Source organism: Eptesicus fuscus, chromosome 13 (assembly GCF_027574615.1).
Source record: "Eptesicus fuscus isolate TK198812 chromosome 13, DD_ASM_mEF_20220401, whole genome shotgun sequence".
NCBI classification, from domain to species: Eukaryota; Metazoa; Chordata; class Mammalia; order Chiroptera; family Vespertilionidae; genus Eptesicus; species Eptesicus fuscus.
The window spans coordinates 52,928,097-52,949,983 of record NC_072485.1 but is presented as its reverse complement, the minus strand read 5'-3'; the positions used below and the strand labels follow the sequence as shown (position 1 = coordinate 52,949,983).

The 21,887-nt window shown below is 37.3% G+C and overlaps 1 protein-coding gene across 2 annotated transcripts in view; it reads left to right on the top strand.

Annotated features, from left to right (window-relative positions):
• SOX6 (SRY-box transcription factor 6) overlaps positions 1-21,887 on the top strand; it is a 557,752-nt gene that overhangs the window by 352,095 nt on the left and 183,770 nt on the right. For both annotated transcript variants that reach the window (XM_054724743.1, XM_028159941.2), the window contains one exon: positions 19,447-19,619. In XM_054724743.1, the coding sequence (XP_054580718.1) occupies positions 19,447-19,619 (173 nt within the window). The remainder of the gene's footprint in view (positions 1-19,446; positions 19,620-21,887) is intronic.

The window sequence follows — 21,887 nt, the reverse complement described above, 5'->3', positions numbered from 1 at the left end:
GGGAGTACTCGGGTTTTCAAATACAATGAAATGCAAAGATTCGTGTGGCCCATAATATTTTGTTAAAATTGATTAATCGCCGGCACTAAAATCTTTCAAAGCCCACATGTAACGGTTTTCACTATAAAACATCCTGACTTGCTATTTCTGCAAAAGTATCATTTAAACCATAATTAATTTTCGTAAACCAGCACATATGAAAACTCATATGCTGAAGTTCCAGAGTGAAACCAGCCCTAGCTGGTTTAGCTCAGTGGATAGAGCATTGGCCTGTGGACCAAAGGTCCCAGGTTCCATTCTGGTCAAGGGCACGTACCTTGGTTGCAGGCTCCTCCCCAGCCCAGGCCCTAGTTGGTGTGTGCAGGAGGCAACCAATCAATGTGTTCCTCTCACGTGGATATTTGTCTCTGTCTTTCCCTCTCTCTTTCACTCTCCCTAAAAATCGATGGAAAAATATCCTCGTTTGGGGATTAACAAAACAAAACAAAGTGAAAGTCTTAGTATCATTGTACAAGTTGTGTTTCTTAAAATATTTTCCTATTGATTGCTTTTGTCATTTGGTATTTCATGTTAGCTTACATAATAGACATGAGGAATTGAGAATATGCTAAAATAAGTAAAGAATCCATGTTGCTTCATAAGTGGATTGAGGAAAATGATTACCCAAATAAACTATCTTCTGAAAGTTTTAAAGTAGATTTTAAGAGGTGGCATGTTACAGCAGAAAGAGTTTTTTTTAACAGAGAATCCAGACTTCTAGGTTCTAGTCCAAACTCTGCCAATAAGTAATTAACTATATGGCCTCATGCATAGCACTTTCAGCTTCCTAATTTGGAATCAGTTGATTTTTTTTATTCTTTGCAATATTGATTTCCTGAGTTTATGCATGTTTAAATAAGCATACTCACAAAAAGACATTTCAAGTTATTTGTAATAGATAAGAAAATTTTTTAAAAAATCACTTTTAGATGTGATTAATTGTGGTAGAGCTAGTAATGGAAAATAATGGAGAACAAATAAGCTGGGTTGATTGGAAAAAATGCAAGTTTTTAAATAATGCTCCCTTTCTCCCCCCTAGAAAGCTCAGATATGCACTGAGCTTTGTAACAACTGTTTGTTTTCTTTAATGTTTCAATTGGGAAATACATTTGGGGATGGACATATATATCTGACACACACACACACACACACACACACACACACACACACACACACACCCATACACCCATACATACCCTCTCCTTCTAGTTTTGTCTTTGGGGTCAATCTGGGACTTCAGGCTGGAACAAATAAGCACATTGCTAGTTTGATGTTAATAAGAAGTGTGAAACTTCAAGATAAGAAAATTTATTCTCACAATATCAGTCTACAGGAATAGGCTGTTTTTAAGTGGAAAGGAAATAGGATTGAAGTTAGTGTTTAAATGTTTAAATTCTGGCTGTGTATTTTAGGTTAGTCTTGTGTCCTCTCTGTTTTTTACTTCTTTTGTGAACTGGTGATGGTGTTAAATAACATCTGCCTTACTTAACAGATGATTTTAAGGCTCAAAAAACCTAATGTATATGAAAATACTTTCTAGTACTTTTTGGGTTGTTTTGATTTTTATATCTGACTTATTTTCATGTGCAGATTAGCTGGACAATCTTATCACTGATGTCTACTCAACTTATACAAACTGAATATTTAATAACTTTATAAACAAATTTTGGCATAGCTCACTGAGGCCGTTTTTATGATAGATTTTTATCACTTTACTAACTCATAAAGAAAGCTAAAATGAGTAGCCTATTACTGGATAATAACTTGCTTTATATCTTTATCTTGGTAAAGTTACTAACCTGGTAGAATTTCTACTGTGGTTTTTATTTTGTAATGATAATGAAATGAATGATAGTAATAACAATATCATCTCACCCTTGCTGATGATCTCTGCCTTGTATTTCTTGAGTTGCCAGATAAAATTCTTCTTGGCTCTTTCCATGAGGGCTAAGCTGCTCTTCATGATTCAGTCCATGTGGACAAATGGAAGGAACAAAGGAGTGTATGGAGGCAACTCTTGATTGCCAGCGCTCTAAGTTGCACAGATAATTCCAAACAGCAGCTACTTCAGATGTTTATATTTAGCTCATGACTGGATTTAAGTGTTTACCTTTGAATAGAACATGTCTGATAATACAGGAACTCACTTGTCTTTGTTTTGTTGCAATGATAATTAAAACTTGGAAGCGTTTTGCCTGAATCCAAAGTCTATTTTATTACCTAGAATACATTGGCCAAAATTCTAACTTGTGAATCTTCGTGGGAGAGTTGTTTCCCTCATCTCCTTGCCCCAAAGAAGACTGATACACGCTTGAGTGGCATTTGCTCCTTCTTTTTCTTCTGCTCTGAATTGGCTAATTTATGCTTTGCTTATAGAAAGATGTTGGAAAACTAATTTTTATACAAATATTAACATTTATAGTTTAACTGAATTTGTTTCTAAATTCACACCAATTATCTATTTAATTATATTGGATTATAGTGACTTAATGATTTTGGATCTGTGCAGTCCTGAAAATTCTTAATTGATTCTCACTTTAGTATTTTAGACTTTTCTTTCCCTTAAAACACACACACACACACACACACACACACACACACACACACAAAACCTATTTCTATTTCCTTTGATGTAGTTTTTACTACTATGAACTAATACTGTTACAACATAACTCAGGTATCTCTATAAAGCAGTGCCTGGAAAGCTCCAGGAATGGCAGAGCCCCTTTTCCCAAATCACATTTAATAGGTTTTCTTGTAGTTTAGTATTTACTTGCTTTCACAGTGCCTTTTTATTTTCACTGAGTTTATATTCTTCAATTTTTTAATTGTAGATAGTCTTTAGTAATTAACTATACGTTATTAATACATGTATTTACTGGATTAGGGTAGGAATTATATTTTATATTAGAACCTATTAATTCCCTTATATTTAAAGCTACACTTGGTAATATTTGGTTAGAACTACCTATGAATAAGCTTGAAAATATAATTTAAGACTAAAATGTAGCTTAGTTTTGGAGGTATCTGTGGTTTCATTTTATGCTTATGTTAATAGAATTTTGGAATTATTTATTTTTCCATATTTAGTATGAAATTGGGTAAACAATGTTGCTGGTAATTTCCTAGATACTTGACTCTAAACTCTCTGAAATAATTTTAGGTATGTAGATTTTCTAATACTGTTTTTGTAGAACTGGGGGAAATACATTTCCCATGGAGTGTATTCTAAGGCCATTGACTCTATAGCTTTTTTTGAATGTAAGTCTTGTCTAGATTTCCAAATATTTGGCTGGATTTTCTACTTAAAATAAAGTGAGAAAGTTTTTATTTTACTGCTCTTGTGCTAGACAGGACTTTCCATTAATATTCCTTAACAATAATTTTCATTATTGCTTCATTATGTATATAACCCAAGGCCTTAGAATCTTCAGAAGCATATATAAGCTTTTCATTGATTTATGTGCTTATATTTTCATCATATGAAAGACAAATATGTACTTAATATCAAGATTAAAATTCATAATGATATAATGTAAGATTTAGATATTTTAATGTTCTAATTGTTTTTACATAAGCATTTTTGTGTTATTTAGTTAATTACTGAGTAAAATTATAAGTTTGTCTTTTCTAAAATGGGAAAAATTAGCATGGCCTTAATATCCCATTAATTGAGAATTACAGTTCATGGAAAATGGATTGACCATTTTACAAATGTTAAGTTAACATTTTCTCTTTGGAATACTTGGAAGATAGGAGCATTTGCACAAGATTCATAAAATCAAGATTACATTATTAGGTTTGGTCTAAATAATAGGTCTATTAGGTTTTCTCTAAATAATAGGTCTATATAAAAATATGTATGTATAATATATGTAATATATATTTATTTCAGTTTTTATTTATATATTATAAGTTTCTACATGTTTTCAGTAGTGATAAATTAAGCCTAATTATTCTGTAGAATTGTGTCACCAATATTTCAGGCTTACTAATAATTTAAAATTTATTTCATAGAATTTTTATGAAATTTATCAATTATAGGGTTCTTTTTATATAATTTTATTGGCCAGAAACTGACATTAAATGAGAATGAGTTATGACTAGGGTACTTACATGTTCTGGTTCACCTGAGATTGTCCTAGTTTACACATATGTTCTTGATATGCTAATTAGCAGTGCCTCCTTTCACTTAAGAAGTGAATTTCTTAATTCTAATTTGTATGATGAATTATATGAATGAATTTGCATAATATAATTCTTTCAACAAGTATTTGTTGAGGATCTACTATGTAGGTGCTGGGGGAATAGCTAATAGTAAACAAATTAAAAGACAACATATCAAGTAAATCAGGAGTTTTTATCTGTTATTGTTGCCAGAAAGGTGATCAGGTAAATTGTCTTTGTCATGCGATATAAAAAAAATGTCATTGGTGCATGATAGTTGAGCACTGCTAGAATTATAGCACATTCAGTATTTAGATAGAAAGGAACCCTATCAACATTTTTGAAAGAGATTAAGGGATATGCTATGGATGTGTCAATAAGATGGTAGGAATATATTATTTTTATAAAGTCAATGAGTAGTTTAAAATTTTTCAACTTTGTTTTACATTAGTAGGTGTAATAGAAACAAGCTGGGAATACCCCTTTAACTTAATTAAAATTGTGTTTGATAGGTGGTAGAGCAGAAATCTCAAATGGTGTTACTTGTAGCTTATAAAAGCTTATTCAATACACTTACTATTTTCTTAAACAAAATCTAGAAAGTGAATCAAATGAAATTTTGGCTAGTGGAGGTGTACAAAATATAAAGTGACAAAGTTAGGTAGAAGGCATAAATTTAAAAATGTTGAGAGAACTGCTCTAGATTAGTCTATAGGGAAACATCAAGGTCATTTTCTTAAACTTTTGAAATTCAATCAAAGAATGGATTTTGGGATCTAAAGTATAGAACATCCTCCTTAAAAAAGCTTTAGTGGCATAATGAGTTGGCCAATCAACTGTAACTCCTTTGGCAGTTATTACTTTGGGCAATTAAGCATTAGAACCTGTTCTCTGATTATAGTGTCTTGTCATATAATTCAATTTTATTAGAAGAGGGTAATGTTAGAAAGGGTTGATACAATAACAAATTTCTTTGAAATGTTTCCTGTATAATTGCTTATTCCATATAATTTATATGGTCCTTTAGTTGATTCTGCCTTCTAAATTATAGTAAAGGTTCATAGAGCTATTTGAAAAAATTTTCATACAATTCAAGAATGAATTTCTAGGTGTAACATTGTCTAATTGGAGAATTTTCTAATCTGTTTATGTGGATTTAAATCCTCTTAGCCATTAGACCTCACTTATTCTTTTTAATCCTATCTAATAAAAGGGTAATATGCAAATTAACTGTCACTCCTTCCCAAAGATGGCGGCGCCCATAGCCACAAGATGGCAGAGCCCAGTCCCCTCAGCTCCGCCAGAGTCCCCAGTCCTGGGGGAGTGGCTGCTGAGAGTGGGCAGTGTGAGCGGCTTGGCAGAATGCTTGCTTCGGTGGCGATGAGGCAAGCATCCCGCTCCAGCTGCCGAGGGCTTCTGGGCAGTGGGTGCAGAGCGGCCAGGCCCTGCAGAGAGCAGAGAACCATGGGGAGTGGGCCTAAGCTGTCACAGCTCCTGGATTGGAGAGGGCTCCCCTTAGGGCTCCCAGGTTGGAAACGGTGCAGGTTGGGCTGAGGGACCCACTGCCCATGCACGAATTTTGTGCACCAGGCCTCTAGTATATATATAAGTATATATTTTGTTGATTTCAGAGAGGAAGGGAGAGGGAGGGAGAATCATTGATCAGCTGCCTCCTGCATCCCCACACTGGGGATTGAGTCCAAAACCCAGGCATGTACCCTGACCAGGAATTGAACCAAGACCTCCAGGTCACAGGTTGATGTTCAACCACTTAGCCACTCTGGCTGGGCTAGGTTTTACAAGATCTTAAATAATATTGAATTATAATCGTCCTAAATGTACATTAGTTTGCCTTTTAATACCACCATAACTGCCAACAAGGTATTTAACTTTTAAAAAATACAGAAGACTTCATGAAGACTATGTATGAAGTCATTGTCATAAAGTAGTTGTAATCCCTACCCAACCCCCCCATCCCCAAACATTTGTGGTTTACTGGAAAGAGTCTGGGCTTGATAATCATATCATCTGTCTTAGAATCATGGCTATATTGATTATAAGCTATGTTATCTGAAACGTATTTTTAACCTTTTCAACCTCATTTTCCCAAGTGTGTTGAAAGAGATAAAAATGCTAAATACTAACCCAGGCACATAGAAAGTGACCATCAAATGTGTTAAAAAAATGTTTATTGAATCGGAATCTACATTTCTTTCATTGTTCAAGTTGTATTATTTATCTCTATCTTTTTATTGGATTTGATATTCTACTGCTTACACAGCTGTGAAGATGGCCAGTAAGTTCAGTTTGTTATAATGATTACAAAACTGGAGGCAACTCAGATACGGCTCAAATACTGCTAAAGTCCAGAGCAATTCCATATGGTTTGTTAATTGCTGTGGTTGCCTATCTCCAACTATTCTGGGAACTACTGATTTAGATTTGTTTATTAGTTCACTTCAACTTAACTGAGCACAAAGTAAGTGGTAGGCACTGTAGTCATGTCTGTGCTTTGTCATAGAGACACATGTGACATAGACCCTGCCTTTAAAAAGTTAACAGTCAGGTAAGAAGTACCCATGGTGGCCCATCATTTGCTCTTTCTCTCCTCCAATCTTCTCTATAGATTTATGAGTAGCACTAAGATTCTTATCTAATTCACACCTAGTCTTTAAACCTGGGTGGGGAGTCAAGAGAGTCCAGCAGAGAGGATGTGCTTGACATCTATTGTTGGCAGAGCTTGCTGCCTTTGCAATTCTTCCAAGGCCACTGTTGTTATAATCTTTTATAAGCAAAGGTCTTTTTTTGCGTATCACCCTTAAGTACAACTATTGTAATCATCTTCTGGTTGCCTTTTCAGACATTTGCCTCTTCAAAATGTAGTGTCCTGCAGCACTGAGGTTATTTCTCAGTACTAACACATTGATTGTGGGTGGCATTCTATTCCCTATGAGTCTAAAATATTACTATATTATCCCCCTCTTCCCTCTGAATCACATATGCAGCTTTTGCCTTCAAGTTAAAATATTTAATTAAAAATCCTTAATTTATTCATCTAACAATTATAAAACCATGAATATTTTAAAGTTGTAAAGTTTATAAACTTCTTAAAAAATTTCATTTGTAACCTACAATTATTGTTTGAAGTAATCCTGTTTTAAAACCTTGAATCATGCTTTTTCTATGCATTTGTAAGAGAATGTCCCAGAATGAGAATGGGACATCCTATTTGTGAATAAACTAATTTTTGTTAATAGACTTAACAAACACGATTGACTTTTAATTTCACTTTTAAAAGAAAAAGCATAGAAATGTTTTTATAATATTTTGTTTATGTTGTATTTTAACAAGTTCAAAATCATAGTGTGATGGGAGATCCTTGATCATTTCTGAACCCATGTTTTAATTGTGTTTTTTTTTTTCCCTTTGGTATTTCTTAATATTTGTGCCCTGAAATTTGTGAATTTTATGTAAGAAATATTAGATAACCTTCAAAAAAGCTTTCTGAACAGAATATGTTTTTATTATATGCTTAGAGGCACAGTGCATGAAAATTCATGCACTGCAGGGGGTCCCTTAGCCCGGCCTGCCCCCTCTCACAGTCCGGGAGCCCTCAGGGGCGGGAGACGACCTGGCAATCAGGGGAAGGTGACACCCCATCACACCTCTGCTGCTGCTGCCACTGCTGGCAGTGCAAGCCTCGACCGGCCCTGGTTACCTGAGCCTCGGGCCGGCCCTGGGTGACTGGGAAGGCACCATCTGAGGCTTGCCTGCACCTCAGGCCAGCACTGGGCGGCTGGGGGGCTGAGGGGACTGGGTGCCACCATCTTGTGGCTGTGGGCGCCACCATCTTTGAGGGCATGGCAGTCAATTAGCATATTCTCTCCTTATTGTCTGTGGGTGCCATCTTTGAGGGCGTGACAGTCAATTAGCATATTCCCTCCTTTTTGGCTGTGGGTGTCACCATCTTTGTGACTGTGAGGGTCAATTAGCATATTCCCTCTTTGTTAGATAGGGTGATAATACCACCTATTGTACCCAGAGATCATTGTAAAAGTAAAAACTGAAAGTGGAAAGAATATATTATTTATTCTGTGTATTCAGCTATGAAAGAACAATAAAAGAAAAAGCATAGTTAGAATAAATATGAAATTTCCATTTCCTCGCTATAGGCTCATAATCTGAGTTTGTGATGGGTGCAATCTGTATTACTGGCCTGTTATCTGGTTTGATACTCAGTACTGTAATTCAGGGAACTGTGAACTATCTGATTATGTAAAAATACAAATAAATAATCTCCCTTAGTTGTTTTTCAGTTTTGTTTTAGCTTAAAATTTTTAGCACACCTTCCCATCAAAGTCTTAGCATTGGCAACAGCCAGGTCCACTGGGATGTCCTGATACAGATAAACAATTCAGGAAAAAAGGTGGCCTGTAGATTGCTGATCTACGGGCTATCTAGATTGCTGATCACGTAGTCAGGGGCAGGGATTCATTTCATGCTGCCAGACCTGGAATGGGGGATTCATAGAGGAGATGAAAAGGGCAGTAAGACCCAAAAGACCAGCCAAATCAGTCTATGGGGGAAAGAAACAATTCCAATATTTGAGAGTCTAGGTCCGTATAGTAGATCCAGTAGAGTTAAACATAGGAATCCAGGTAGGGGGTTCTTGGCACCAGGAGTTTAGAATTTGAAGGAAATAAGATCAGAGGGAGAGAAAGAGAATAAGCATGAAAGTGAGAGATGAAATTAGTGATGAAAAAATGACTACATAGAGGATAAATGGTGATGGAAAAGAGAAAACAAAATAAGTAAATAAACAATGGTAGATATTTGTGACTTAGACTGGAAGGGCAACAGGGCTTTGTGCTAGTGGGCTGAGCTCTGTTAAAGAGCAAAGGGTATCATAGACACTTTCCTAGGTGAACGCTCTCATTTTAGTAAGGACTTTGGGAAACATTGTATTTAAAAACAAAACAAAACAAAAAAACAAGAATATATTATGAGGAGATTTCAGTTACAGTCTGCTGGGTAAACTAGTTTTGAGAATGTGGATCATTTAGGAGTCCCACCCTCAATTTATCAGAGTGGTTCAGAGGACAGAATCTGTGGCCAAACTGCTTGTTTTGAATCTAAAAAATATGACTTAATAGTTTAGGACTTGGGCAAATTGCTTGACCTTTTTATGCTTCAGCTTCTTCATCTTTAAAAATGGGGGTAACAATATGACCTATTGCACAGGATTGTTGTGAGGGATAAATTAGTGTGTGTGTACACACACACACACACACACACACACACACACACACACACATACTGGACAAATGTAGGCTTACAATTGTTGAGTACATGAAACAGTTTATTCTTAAATTATCATTCATTAATAATTGTATTATTTTTCATACAAACAACTGTATACCTTCTTTCACCCAACCTTGTATTTATATAAAGTTCTTCCTAGCACAAAGTAATTGCTATATAAGCTTCAGCAATTATAATTATTGTACAATGAAGCACATTGGGTTAGGTCAGGGATTCCCATATTTACACTAGGCAAGTTGTAAATACACCCTAGAAGTGGGCAAAGTATATAGTTTGTACAGACCACTGTCCTAAGCCTCAGTTGTGTTCCTCAGACCTTGCTGGGTAGGCACACTTCCTAGGTTTCTCCTGGTAACTTCCTCTTGGCAAGTGTCTGACAGACACACTGCATCCCACAGCAGCAGCACACTTAATGTGTGCAAATATTTCTCAGCCTTTCATCGGTATAGTAAATACTGGATCTGGAATATTTGGGAATGCCGTGGTCTGCATGATCTTCGTATTTGGTCTCAGAACCAGGAGGCCACATGCTCCTTGGAGAGAGAGGGCTTGGCGGATGGTCATAAGAAAGGACCTTGACTGCCAGGCTGGGTGCTAATTTCCTGAGTAACTCCAGGCATATCACTTTATGTCAAGATTGGGTTTTACATCCCTAAGATGTCAAAGTTCAGTTTACTTACCTCTTTGGTTGTCTGATTGATTGCCTAAGACAAGCTTTTAAACTTCTTATTTTGTTAACAAAGACTTATGAGGGAAGTTATAAATTTCTAAGCCTTATGTGACATTAAAATTCTAGGTTCCCGAGAGCATAGCGCCTAACTTTTAGAAACTCCATGCTATGTATTGCACGTTTGAAGTGAGGGAAGACACCTCTTCCTCAGACTCCAGATGCCCTTAGATTAAGAATTAGAAAACCTGAATCCAAATCCAATCAAATGCTCTGACTTGGTCATGTTTCTTTACTTCTCGATAGCTTAGATTTTATCTCCAAAATGAAAATAACAATGCAACCTTTAGGAGGAAGATTAAATAAGGTAACACAAAATCTTTTAGGACAATGCCTTCTTAAATAAGGTCTATTTTTCTTAATTCTTCCTTTCGTATCTCCTAATTCTGATGGAGCTTCTGGAAAAAGAGCCAGTTCTGTAATACAGGGTGGCAATATTGAAACAAATAATTTTTGTGTGCTTCCCCAAGGACCAAAGAATTCCTTGTTTCCAAAAGGCCAGAAATTACCATTTTATGTGTAAATTATGGAGATATAGCATTGACTAATGAACATCCATAGAGAACAGTAATATAAAGGCAGCCTGTCTTATACTGAAGAGGAGATGTTTCAGGATACCTTCATTTCCGGATCCTAAAACGATGGGCTAATAAAGCACAATGGGCTACAGCCCCAGCTGTGAGGTTAGGCGCCTGGATGGCAGAATCCCGTGGATTGTTCTTGCTCTTTTGGGATCTGCAATATGAATAGACCTCAGTTGATCCAGGAATTGACTTCCTTTTGCAGCAAGGAAGAAGGGGGGAAGCTCAAGGAGAGGTGGGTGTGCCTGGAATAGACAGGAGAGTTGGATGTTAATTTAAGGAGTTGCTAGGTATCCTTGTTTATACACAGAAGATTTTCATGACATTTTAAATGAGAGTTGTTTATATTTGAAGAAGGAAGTTCTCATACTTTCAGTTAAAAAAAAAACCACACAACCCAAAACCACAACAATTCATGAGCTACACTTCCTGTGTAGCGTGGTCCCTAAGTGAATCCTAAGAGCACAATTGCTGCTTTTATTAAACTTTTTATTTACTAAGAAATGGACAGTAGCATATGGGAGCAATGACAATAGCTGACTGATGAGAAAACAAAGGAATTCCAGTATTGCGCTGTTTTGAAAAAAGTCATTCAGAATTTAGTCATATTGGTTCAGCTGTTGTAACCAAAGACTGATAAGATAATAGAGGTCTTTGTGGTGGTTTTGTACTGAAATCCTTTATCTTTATGATGCACTGGGGCCCTTTAGAGTAGAGAGCTTTTAAAACTGCTGTTGGCTTCAGAACTCAAATTAGCTGCTGGTACACTGGGACAGGGGTTCCTTTCTCAGGCAGGCACCACAAAGTAACTTTTATCAGGGGACCTCCTGATAGATTGTTAGTTTCTTCAGCTTACCCTATTTATTTTTTTGTTGACTTTCTGCTGCCCTATTTTGTGACATTTAAAAGAAGGCTATAGCAAAAAAGGCCACTGCTAAATGATGGACCGAGCTTGTGAAGTGGAGACATCACAGCCCATCTGATGTGCGAGGAGGCTGCAGTATGAGACGCAGCAGTTTAACCAGGTTACCCGGGGGCAGACAAGATCAAATGCAGCTTCCTTTTATGACTAGCATTGTATTTTGGCTTTCTTCTCAAACAATGTCCATTAAAAAAAAATTAGAACTGACCAGGGAATTGACTCTTAAGAGCTTTTCTTTTCAACTTAATTTAAAATCTTTCTGGATAGTTGGCGGAGTTCCTTGATTAATGCTGCTGTGGAATTACAGTTAAGTGCTTTAATCTTTCTAGGATTGATGTCGAAAAGCATATCTTCATCAGGACTCCACTCCAATGCCACGACTGCCCCTCCCCGTTGTTCCAAACACACACACTTTTAGTCTAACCAGGCTCCTTGTAATTTAATTGTTAAGTCCTATTCAGTTAATTGTTATGATCCTATATCAGAGAATGGTTAGGTAGAATTCTTACTTTCAATTCCCTAACACACACTTCTAGATAATGCATTTGTTGATATTAATTTTATTTGTCTTGGTAAACATTGTGTTTTAACACCATTGTCCTTCATTTTATAAAAAAAAAAATGGAAATGTGAAAAGTATGCAGAGACATTTACAAAATTTAATTTAGCTGTCCCTGTGCATGCCTTCTCTTCTGCTCCTTCCTCCCCTCCTCTCCCAGCCTCTTACTCCAGCTCTCTCTGTCTCCCTTTCCACCCCTGTCCTTATTTTTGGGTTTTCTCATTAGAAAAAAATTAGTTATCAGCACATACCAGTGATCCACTTTCAGGGGACAGCTATGAAAAGAATGACCTGTTTAAAATGTTTATACCGTGAAAGTCTAGGGATGGGATATTATAAAATAGTAAGACGAATCTCTGTTTAGTAGAGTGCTCTGCAAGGTGACTGCCTTGTTCAGTATGGAATCTCTTCTTTTATATAATATTTTTTAAAATTTAAAAATTGTTTAATTTTAGAAAGAGAAAGGAGGGAGAGAAAGAAACATTGATTTGTTGTTGGATTTATCCACATATTCATTGGTTGATTCTTGTATGCACCCTGGCCGGGAATTGAACCCACAACCTTGGCGCAATAGGACAACACTCCAACCAACTGATCCACCTGGCCAGGGCCAGATATGGAGTCTAATGATTTCCCAAGGTCCAGTCTTCTTTCTAGCACCACTGCTTATAATTACATATATTTCACATGGTCAAAATTAACTAGCAGATTGTGGAGCTAATATTTGTGATAAATTTTAAACTTGATTTTTAATTTTTTTGTTCTATGTCAAGAAGGGATTTTCACTAATTATCTTATTATTTTACTTAACTTCTCGTCAATTTTGAATGGACTTTGTTGGCTTTGGGCCTACAGAGACAGGTAGTTATAGTTTATAAAGTTAAAAAAAGAATAGTCTATTTTAGTTAATTGTTTCGAGTTCTTCAGATTATGACCCAAAAGGGCTAGAGGGCTGATTTCAAAACTGTTATAGTGAAAGATGGTATTTGAAAACTTTTGATGAGGGGGAAATTGCCAGCATATTTACATTTTGAAAAGTGTTTCCTTATTTACACACTATTGACTTCCTATTGAGACTCAAAATTTTAAGTACAACTGGTAAAGAATTCAATGGATCAAACTCAGTAAATCTGAAGTCACTGGAATAAAGGCCCCTAAGAAAAAAAAATGTGTCAATTTTAAAGGTCTTTCCTAACTGAAGACCATTTTGTGATAGAGCCAAAGGTTAATAAAATCAGTAGTGAATGTAGCAATTTTACAGATAAGCTATTCACAACAAGTGTAGTTACTTGAATAAAAAGCTAATTCAGTTCTAAAATGCCACATGCAGTAGCAGTGAATAGCTGCTTTTAGGTGCTTTCTGGAGGAGGATAAAATACAGAATCACGGCACTCTTCTCTTCCAGCGTCCCTGGCTGCCTGTAAATTGCTGTGAATGGGGCTGTGGGCTGACAGGCTCTATTAAGACAAACTGCCTTTCTCATCGGAGAGATAAAATAAATCAGGTGTTTAGTCAAATTAAAATACTTCAGCTGGAGCAGGCCCTGGGGAGCACTGATCCACCTGACTAATCTGAGAGAAACTCAAGACAGATGTGGTTTGGGGATAAAGACGACCCCATGGAAAAAAACAAAAACCCCGCTGCACTGTCTTTGGAGTTGGAGAATAGATACAGTTTATAGCGGAAAGTGTCAGGCGCGCACCGTGTGTGATATTGGATAAAAGCAGGCATGCTGACTTGTAGAGAGCTGTGTACAGAAGCTTTTTTTTTTTTTGCTGGTTTCCTTTTTTGCGGTTTATGAAACTAACTGTTTTTGTGTGGGAGAGACACATTTCTGGCAATGCACTTTAGAGAATTGTTTTAAGATAGCCCGAAGGATGTGAATCAGATGATGTTAGGCAGCTACTGATGACCTCTGCTGGCCTGGGCAGAGCCTGAAGCTGATCCACTTTTTACCCATTGATTTTATCAAACCTCAAAGCAAGATATTCTGCCTAAAGTTAAGCTACCTTAGAAGAGCATAGTCTTTTGTCTTCCTTAACATAGCCTGACAGCGTTTAGGTTGCCCAGCTATATCCCATAAATAGTCTACTACTTGAACAACTGTAGTAGTTATAGTTCCTTTGCCACAGCCAAGTTTCATGTTCAATCACACTGAGATTTTTTTTTAGATAAAATAACTTGTTTTTGCAGGTTGGTTGGTCAGTGTGATTCAGCCTTGATATTATTTTTATTACAGCAAGCATAAACATTTACTGTTAATTAAAACAGAAAACCCAGCACCACAGGGTTTGGACCACTGTATGTGAACAAACACAATGGATACAGAACAAAAAAAATGACCCCCCCCCCCCCCCCACACACACATTAGCCTACACATTTAAAGAGTATAAGCTGTTGCATGGTGTAAATTGATTTCTCCTCCTTAATTTGATCCCCAAGGGACTAATGGCCATATTACAGGGTGTCCCATAAAATGTATATACACACTTTATCTACAGCTGATAGCTAAATTTTGAAAATGAGATGTATTTTAATAAACACTGTTTTTATAATTATTCAAAGTGTGAGTATACATTTTTAGGGGGACACCCTATATGTTACATATATATAATTTCCCATTCAGGAATAATTTTAGATTTGTTATACTATTACTAGTACATTTCATTCCAACCGAATTTGTTTTGCCATTCATATCTATTCACAATATATGTGCACCTCAAATTTAAGGAGGAGCCTAAATCCTCAATTTAAAAATACTGACATCTGACTTGATTTCTTCTTATACATGTATTTATTAAGTTCAATGAAAAACTAATTTAGACATCACTGAACTTTTATAATTAAACAATTTGAATCTTTTTGTAAAAAAGATATGATAAAATGGTGTGATTCTACAAATTCAGATCTACTTCTACATGTCTGTTAGCGTTGGAAGTACCAGTGCATTTATAGACCTGCTGGCTTCCCCTTGAACAGAAGAGGCTAAGAAGTCATTTAAGAATATCCTCAGCTTCTCTTTCTCCTATGCAGAGGAGAAAGAGGAATATATCAATTGATGACTGTTGAAAAGATATTGATGGTTTAACCTGGGAAAAGAGAAAATTTTCCAGTCCCTTTATTGGTCTTGGACCCAAGTTTCATATGAATGTTCATCTTTATTAACAAAGAATTATGGTTCAGTAGTTTTCCCAGTATCCAGTAAGTTTTCTCGGAACTTACCTCATATAGTTATGTATAACAGGAAAATTACACGTAGATCAGAATGTTGCAAAAAAAACACACGTGTAATAAAATGTGCATGTATCCCATTTATCTATTTTCCTAGGTTTCAAAACTAATCTCCACATGGTAGCCAGAATGACCACATCAACCTTGCTTACTACTTTACTGATTTGGGTATATTCTTAGCATAAATATGAAGTTGATTAGCATTGTCTACAAGGAGCTGAAAGGTGTGACCTTCTACCTCTCTAGCCTCATCTGGTACTATACTTATTTTTCTTGCAAGTTTTATTACCTTCTGGAACACACTGAAAGTCCGCCTCTCCCACCCAGAGGGCCTTTGTCTACTTATTTTCTCCTTCTGAAAAGCTCCTTGACGACCCTCCACATCTTTGCCTAGTTAACTCTTTTCATCTTCCTGCTAATTTCTTACTTTTTTCAGCCATACCTTCCCTGTACTTGAGCTTCTCAAACTTGGTTAAACCTACCCCCAAGTATCTGTCTTCTTTGTACATCTTATTTCGTTTTAGTTTACGTTTATTTGTATGATTACTTTATTAAGTTGTCTCCTCACTTGGACTATAAATTGCATACAAGAAGGGAGAAGATAACTCCGCTTTTTCTTACTATGGTTTCAGTATCCTTAGTTCTTGATATAGCACCTAACGTATATATGCCATTCAGGAATTTTTTTAAAAAAAGTTAAAAATGAATGAAATGAGTAAATAAATTAATTTTATACTTGTTTTATATATTCTAATCTCAATGTCTCTCTCTCTCTATATATATTCATATACATGTTAGTTGAACTTGTGGTACTTGTGAAGATATTTTTTGATGACCTGTGGGAACCTACTTTTATATTTTAACTAGTGGCCTAGTGCACGGATTCATGCACATTGAAAGGAAATTAATTAGAAGAAATATTTTCATGTCGTGATTCGCCCTTTCTCTATAATAGAAGTGTCAACCAAATTCATGATCCACAATGAGGGATCAAAACACACGCAGGTGATTGGCACTAGTGAGAGCTTTATATGTATCATGCATGCACAGTCAACTTAGCCTTTTATATATATATATAGAATAAACTTGCTTAATTAGACCCACTTTCTGATTTAGCTCAACTTTTTCCAGCCCAGTGAAGCACCCCAACTTCTCTTTCAGGTAATTGTCAGGAGCACAGCAGTAAATATCAACACGAAGCAGATTATTATTGTAGATCATGCAGGGAGAACAAAGGGTAAAATATTTCACTGCAGCAGTGTTTGACTATATTCTGTGCAGTGAGAAAACCTGAAGTCATTTTCAAGAACCACCATTTCTTCTTTTCAGTTGGGTCAAGTTTCTAAGCTTTCTAAATCTCCATTTTCTGGCTAATGAAAAGAAAATAGAATTCCACCGCATCTCCTATCTACCTTCTCCAGGACTTCTGTGAGGATCAAATGAGATGAGGCATGGGAAAACGCTTCACAGACTTTGGTTAAAGTGTAAAATGTTTCCACCTGGCAATAAAGCAAGTTGTGTTCCTGGGCTGCAGAAACTTTAAGGGGGCTAGTTGCTAGGGAGAGGAAGCCAGGCGTTACTATGTGACGTCATTACCTGGTGCCCACAGCGACCGTTTCTGGGCTAGGCTATGGGCCTCATTTTGTGCCATGGGGTCTCAGCAGCATCAGCTGCGATTTGGTGGGCTGTCACTCGGGGGTGGTGGTGGGGCCTGTGTCCCACTTGGGGGAAGCTGACTGTTGCTTTGTGGGCGCCAGTTCCACAGTGTCGTTTCTCTGTAAATCGCCAGTGTACGTCATGGCAGCTCCTGTGTTGAGAGTTTGCCCCCTAGTGGTCAGTGCACATCATAGTGACCAGTCGGATGGTCGGACACTTAGCATATTAGCCCCCCCCCCACACACACACACATAATATGTGTGTGTGTGTGTGTGTGTGTGTGTGTGTGTGTGTGTGTGTGTTTTCCTGGATCAAGAAGTTCTCTCTTTTACCATGCTGAAATTCCTATTGCTGAAATAAAAGCTGATTTTCAAAAAATCAAATTGAATAGCTAGAAAGACAGCTGGTCACTATTCTTGATACATTATTTGTTCCTTTATCAGTGGAATGTATTTTCTATCACCATCTCAACTATCTTATTTTTCTTCTAATTTTAAATTTAGGTCATCTTTCCACTCAGTGAATCTTTAACGGATAAAGATATTGACAGTTTGTTTAGGATTTGGATTGGCATTGAGAATCTCAAGGTAGTCTTAAATGTCTTAGCTTTTGCCAAAACCGGTTTGGCTCAGTGGATAGAGCATCGGCCTGCGGACTGAAGGGTCCCAGGTTCGATTCCGGTCAAGGGCATGTACCTTGGTTGTGGGCACATCCCCAGTGGAGGGTGTGCAGGAGGCAGCTGATCGATGTTTCTCTCTCATTGATGTTTCTAACTCTGTCCTTCTCCCTTCCTCTCTGTAAAAAAATCAATAAAATATATTTTAAAAAAATGTCTTAGCTTTTCTGCCGACATCATTCTTACCCTGTGGGAATCATATACAGGGGTGGGCAAAAGTAGCTTTACAGTTGTGAGTCCAAGAAACCGTTAATGAAGCTACTCACTAATCATAAGCTGCATGTCCTTTTTTCCATTAGGAACAACTATAAACCTACTTTTGCCGTCCTGTACTAACAAGTGCTAGCCAGCATCTTCTGAGGCTCCCTTTCTCCAAGGGGCTGCTCAGGAAGTATGGCCGCTCCTAATTAAAATAGGTTCAGTTTTTCAGATTATCCTGGTGCTCTCTTAGCAGGAATGAAAGGGGTTTCATAAGGAGATTGGAAGTCTCTTCTTCCACACGCACAAAAATCGGCAATCTTTGTCCCCTTTGACAGCTGGTGGCATCTTTCTGAAAAGCTTTCAAATCATAGATCATTTCTTCATAATGAAACTGTGTGGCTCAAATACAGAGGGTTGAAATTCTTATCTGATGCTGCAGTAAAATGCTCTAATTTTGATTCACAAAAGGATTCCGTACTCTTTACTTTGGAGAGCTGTGCAATTTGCCCATAAAAAGACTGTTCAGCACCATTAGTGCATACCATAAGTGTTCACTGACATCATATTCATTAAACAGCACATCCTTATGCATAACCTTCTCAACCTCGAATGTGTTTTTTTTTCCTTTGAAGAATGACGAATGATAAAGGGGCGAGAGAGCCCCCAAGCAATACTGTTGCCTTTAAGGATGAACTTGGGAACTTTAGCTTGATCCCCTCACAGGAAAAAAAAAAAAATAAATCAGGTTCAATCCTTTCTTACCTAAGGCAAGACCATTTTTGTTTGTTTGTTTGTTTCATGGCCAAGACTTCTGAGCTTCAGAGACAGATCTTTGCACAATAGAAAAATTTCGTGAGGGCAATGACCAGAAAATTCTTTAAATAACATTTACTAAGCATCGACCTATGTCTTAGAGCCTAAGTTAGTCATGGAGGGTAGAGGTGATTACAGAATATTAATACAACCCATAGTTTCTAACCTTTGGTACTAAATATCATCTGTTTCCTAACTTGATCTGATCGATTTAGGGGAGGAAAGGAGAGGCGTGTGGTGAAAGGGAAAGAATAGGGTAGGTAGTTTTGTTTTGTTTTGTTTTGTTTTTAAGAGTGTAAAGGAGAAGGAAGAGTGAGGGAGAATTATATTGGGAACAATAGTTGTTCTTGGCAGGGGCAGCGACTAACCCTAGCATCAATTCCATTGCTACTCTGTAGTGTTCCTGCACTCACAATGACCTCCAGTTATTCTCCCAGATCTTTTAAGTGGGGTAGGGCGGTCCCTTTCTAAATCTGCCCTCCTCCCACCCCTTCCCCCAGTCCATTCATACTTTTCTCAAACTTGTGAGATATCTTCTTGTTTCCATTGTAGGTACACCTGAGAGCCTGGCAGAAAAAGAACGGCAGCTCTCTACCATGATTACCCAGCTGATCAGTTTACGGGAGCAGCTCCTGGCAGCGCATGATGAGCAGAAAAAACTGGCAGCCTCACAAATTGAGAAACAACGGCAGCAAATGGACCTTGCTCGCCAACAGCAAGAACAGGTGAGCCCTGCAAAGGGAGCTGACGAACTGGAGGTGTGGAATGTGCCAAGCTCAGCGAGCAATCACATTGATTGGTTTATTTGTCAGAAGGGTGCCTAAAAAAGGAAGGGAAGAAAGAAGCCTTTTGGAAATCAGGGTCTTTGAGAATGCCGAGGGGGATATGTAGAGGACAAAGAAAGGCCTCATAGCAACTGGGCATAACTGAAATGATAACATCCTTCCAGGACATTTGCATGTGATCAATTTCTCGGGGAAGCTGATTCACATAGGCAGGCAGCACATAGACTCCCAGTGTAGCTTAACCATGAGTTCGTCACTTCTCTCTGCGCCTAACTCTTTTCATCCAGAAAAACAGGCCTCTGCTTTAGGAAAACTTCGAGGACCTTCTAGCCCATGGATCCAATGATTTTCTCTGACTTTAAAACTAGGGTTACACATCTGTTTTCCCAGAATAGCCCTGGTTAATGCCTGTTTTCCAAAACAAGTATTAATAATCCCCCTTCCACTTGCAAAAGTTGTCCTGGTTTGGATGCTAAATTATATGGTCACTCTATTTATAGCACAGGTAAATCATTGGAAAAAAATTAGCACATGGCTCCTATAAGAATTTTATTTCATTGATTCAGAAGTGGAAAAGAAGAAAAAATAGCAAAGTTTAAATGTATATGTTTTTAAATAAATCGCTCTCCCAAATGTTTTTCCTGTCTCGTAAGAGTACATTAATCTAACACAGTGATCCTATAGAGTAGTCCCTGGTGCTTTAGATCAGACAGACCCAAATTAATGTGCAGTTTTTAGGAATCTGACATTATTACTGGAATTATCTTTTCAGTTAAATGTATTTTATAGGGGTATATAGAGCAATATATGCTCTGTTGATTTTAATGAGTTGTGACGTCTGGTATTTTATATGCTTGAATATTTGCCCACGTGTAGGAATATGGACTCAGCCCCTAATGGAAAATAACATAAAGGAACACTGTAAAAAATCAGAAGTTAGAATGTCATTTAGCCATCCAGAGATGACACAGTAATTAACTATTGACACTTGTGAATAAGCTAGCACAAATTAATCTTGACACATTTGCAGACGAGTGATATCTTACAGTGAACACTTTGTAATTATATTTCAAAATGAAAATTAAATGACACTTAAAACTAGGTTGTCATGCTCAATGAAGCGAGCATGTAGCTCAACCGATTGGCAAATAAAATTCAGAATTTGAGCCACATGGTGCTTATGTACCATACTTCACTGTGTCAAACCCACACGTCTAGAGTGGATGATAGTAATTGCACTGTGGTGTTCTAGAGGCATTTCTGTGCAGCGCTTTATCATTTAGGAGGGACCATCAATATTAGATGCCTCGTGGTGTTTCACTGGTTTGCTAAGAGGAAATAAATATTCAGAGGATCCAGCATCTAAACCTAGAGTCACAGAGTGAGTTGTCCATTTCCTTTTTTTAAAAAAAAAATTAATTTAAATCATTTTTATTTTTCAATTACAGTTGACATACAATATTATATTAGTTTCAGGTGTACACCCCAGTGATTAGACATTATATAACTTACTAAGTTATCATCCCGATAATTCTCCTACCCATCTGACACCATGCATAGGGTAGTTATTAGAAAATTATTGATTGTATTTCCCATGCTGTACTTTACATCTGCATCTATATTCTGTAACAACCAATTTGTACTTTTTAATCCCTTCACCTTTTTCAACCGCGCCCCCCCCCCCTCGCCCCCCAAAACCACTATGTCCTTTTCTGATTTGAATGGTGACAAGCAAAGTGGGCCTTTTCAATCTGATTAGCTATCGTTTCCAGTTTGCTTATAAAGCTTTGGGGAGGAATGGCCCCGTTTCTCACACTGTTCGGGACAGCTTTGTCATGGCTTCCAGAGTTAGCTCGTCATTACCAGAAACCTCCAAGCAATGTTTGGTAGCAGATGGCTGTTTTGTCATCTTCCGTTGAATGAAAATCTGATTTGGGTGTTTCCCTAGGCTAAAGCATCAAAAAGACTCAAAGCATAAACCTGGGGGTTGATCCACACTTGTGTTCACTTCCCACATTGCCCATTCTAGAATACTGGCTTTTGGAAATAGAAAAAATATATAGGAAAAAAACACACAAATAAACAACCCCATACCTATAGCTCTTGCCTAAAGGGCACCACTAAACAAAGTTTTTCTAAGTCCGCCCTGGCCACTTTCTCTCTGGCTTTCTAGGTTGCAGTGTCTTCTAAGGGGCATCCCCCTCAGCT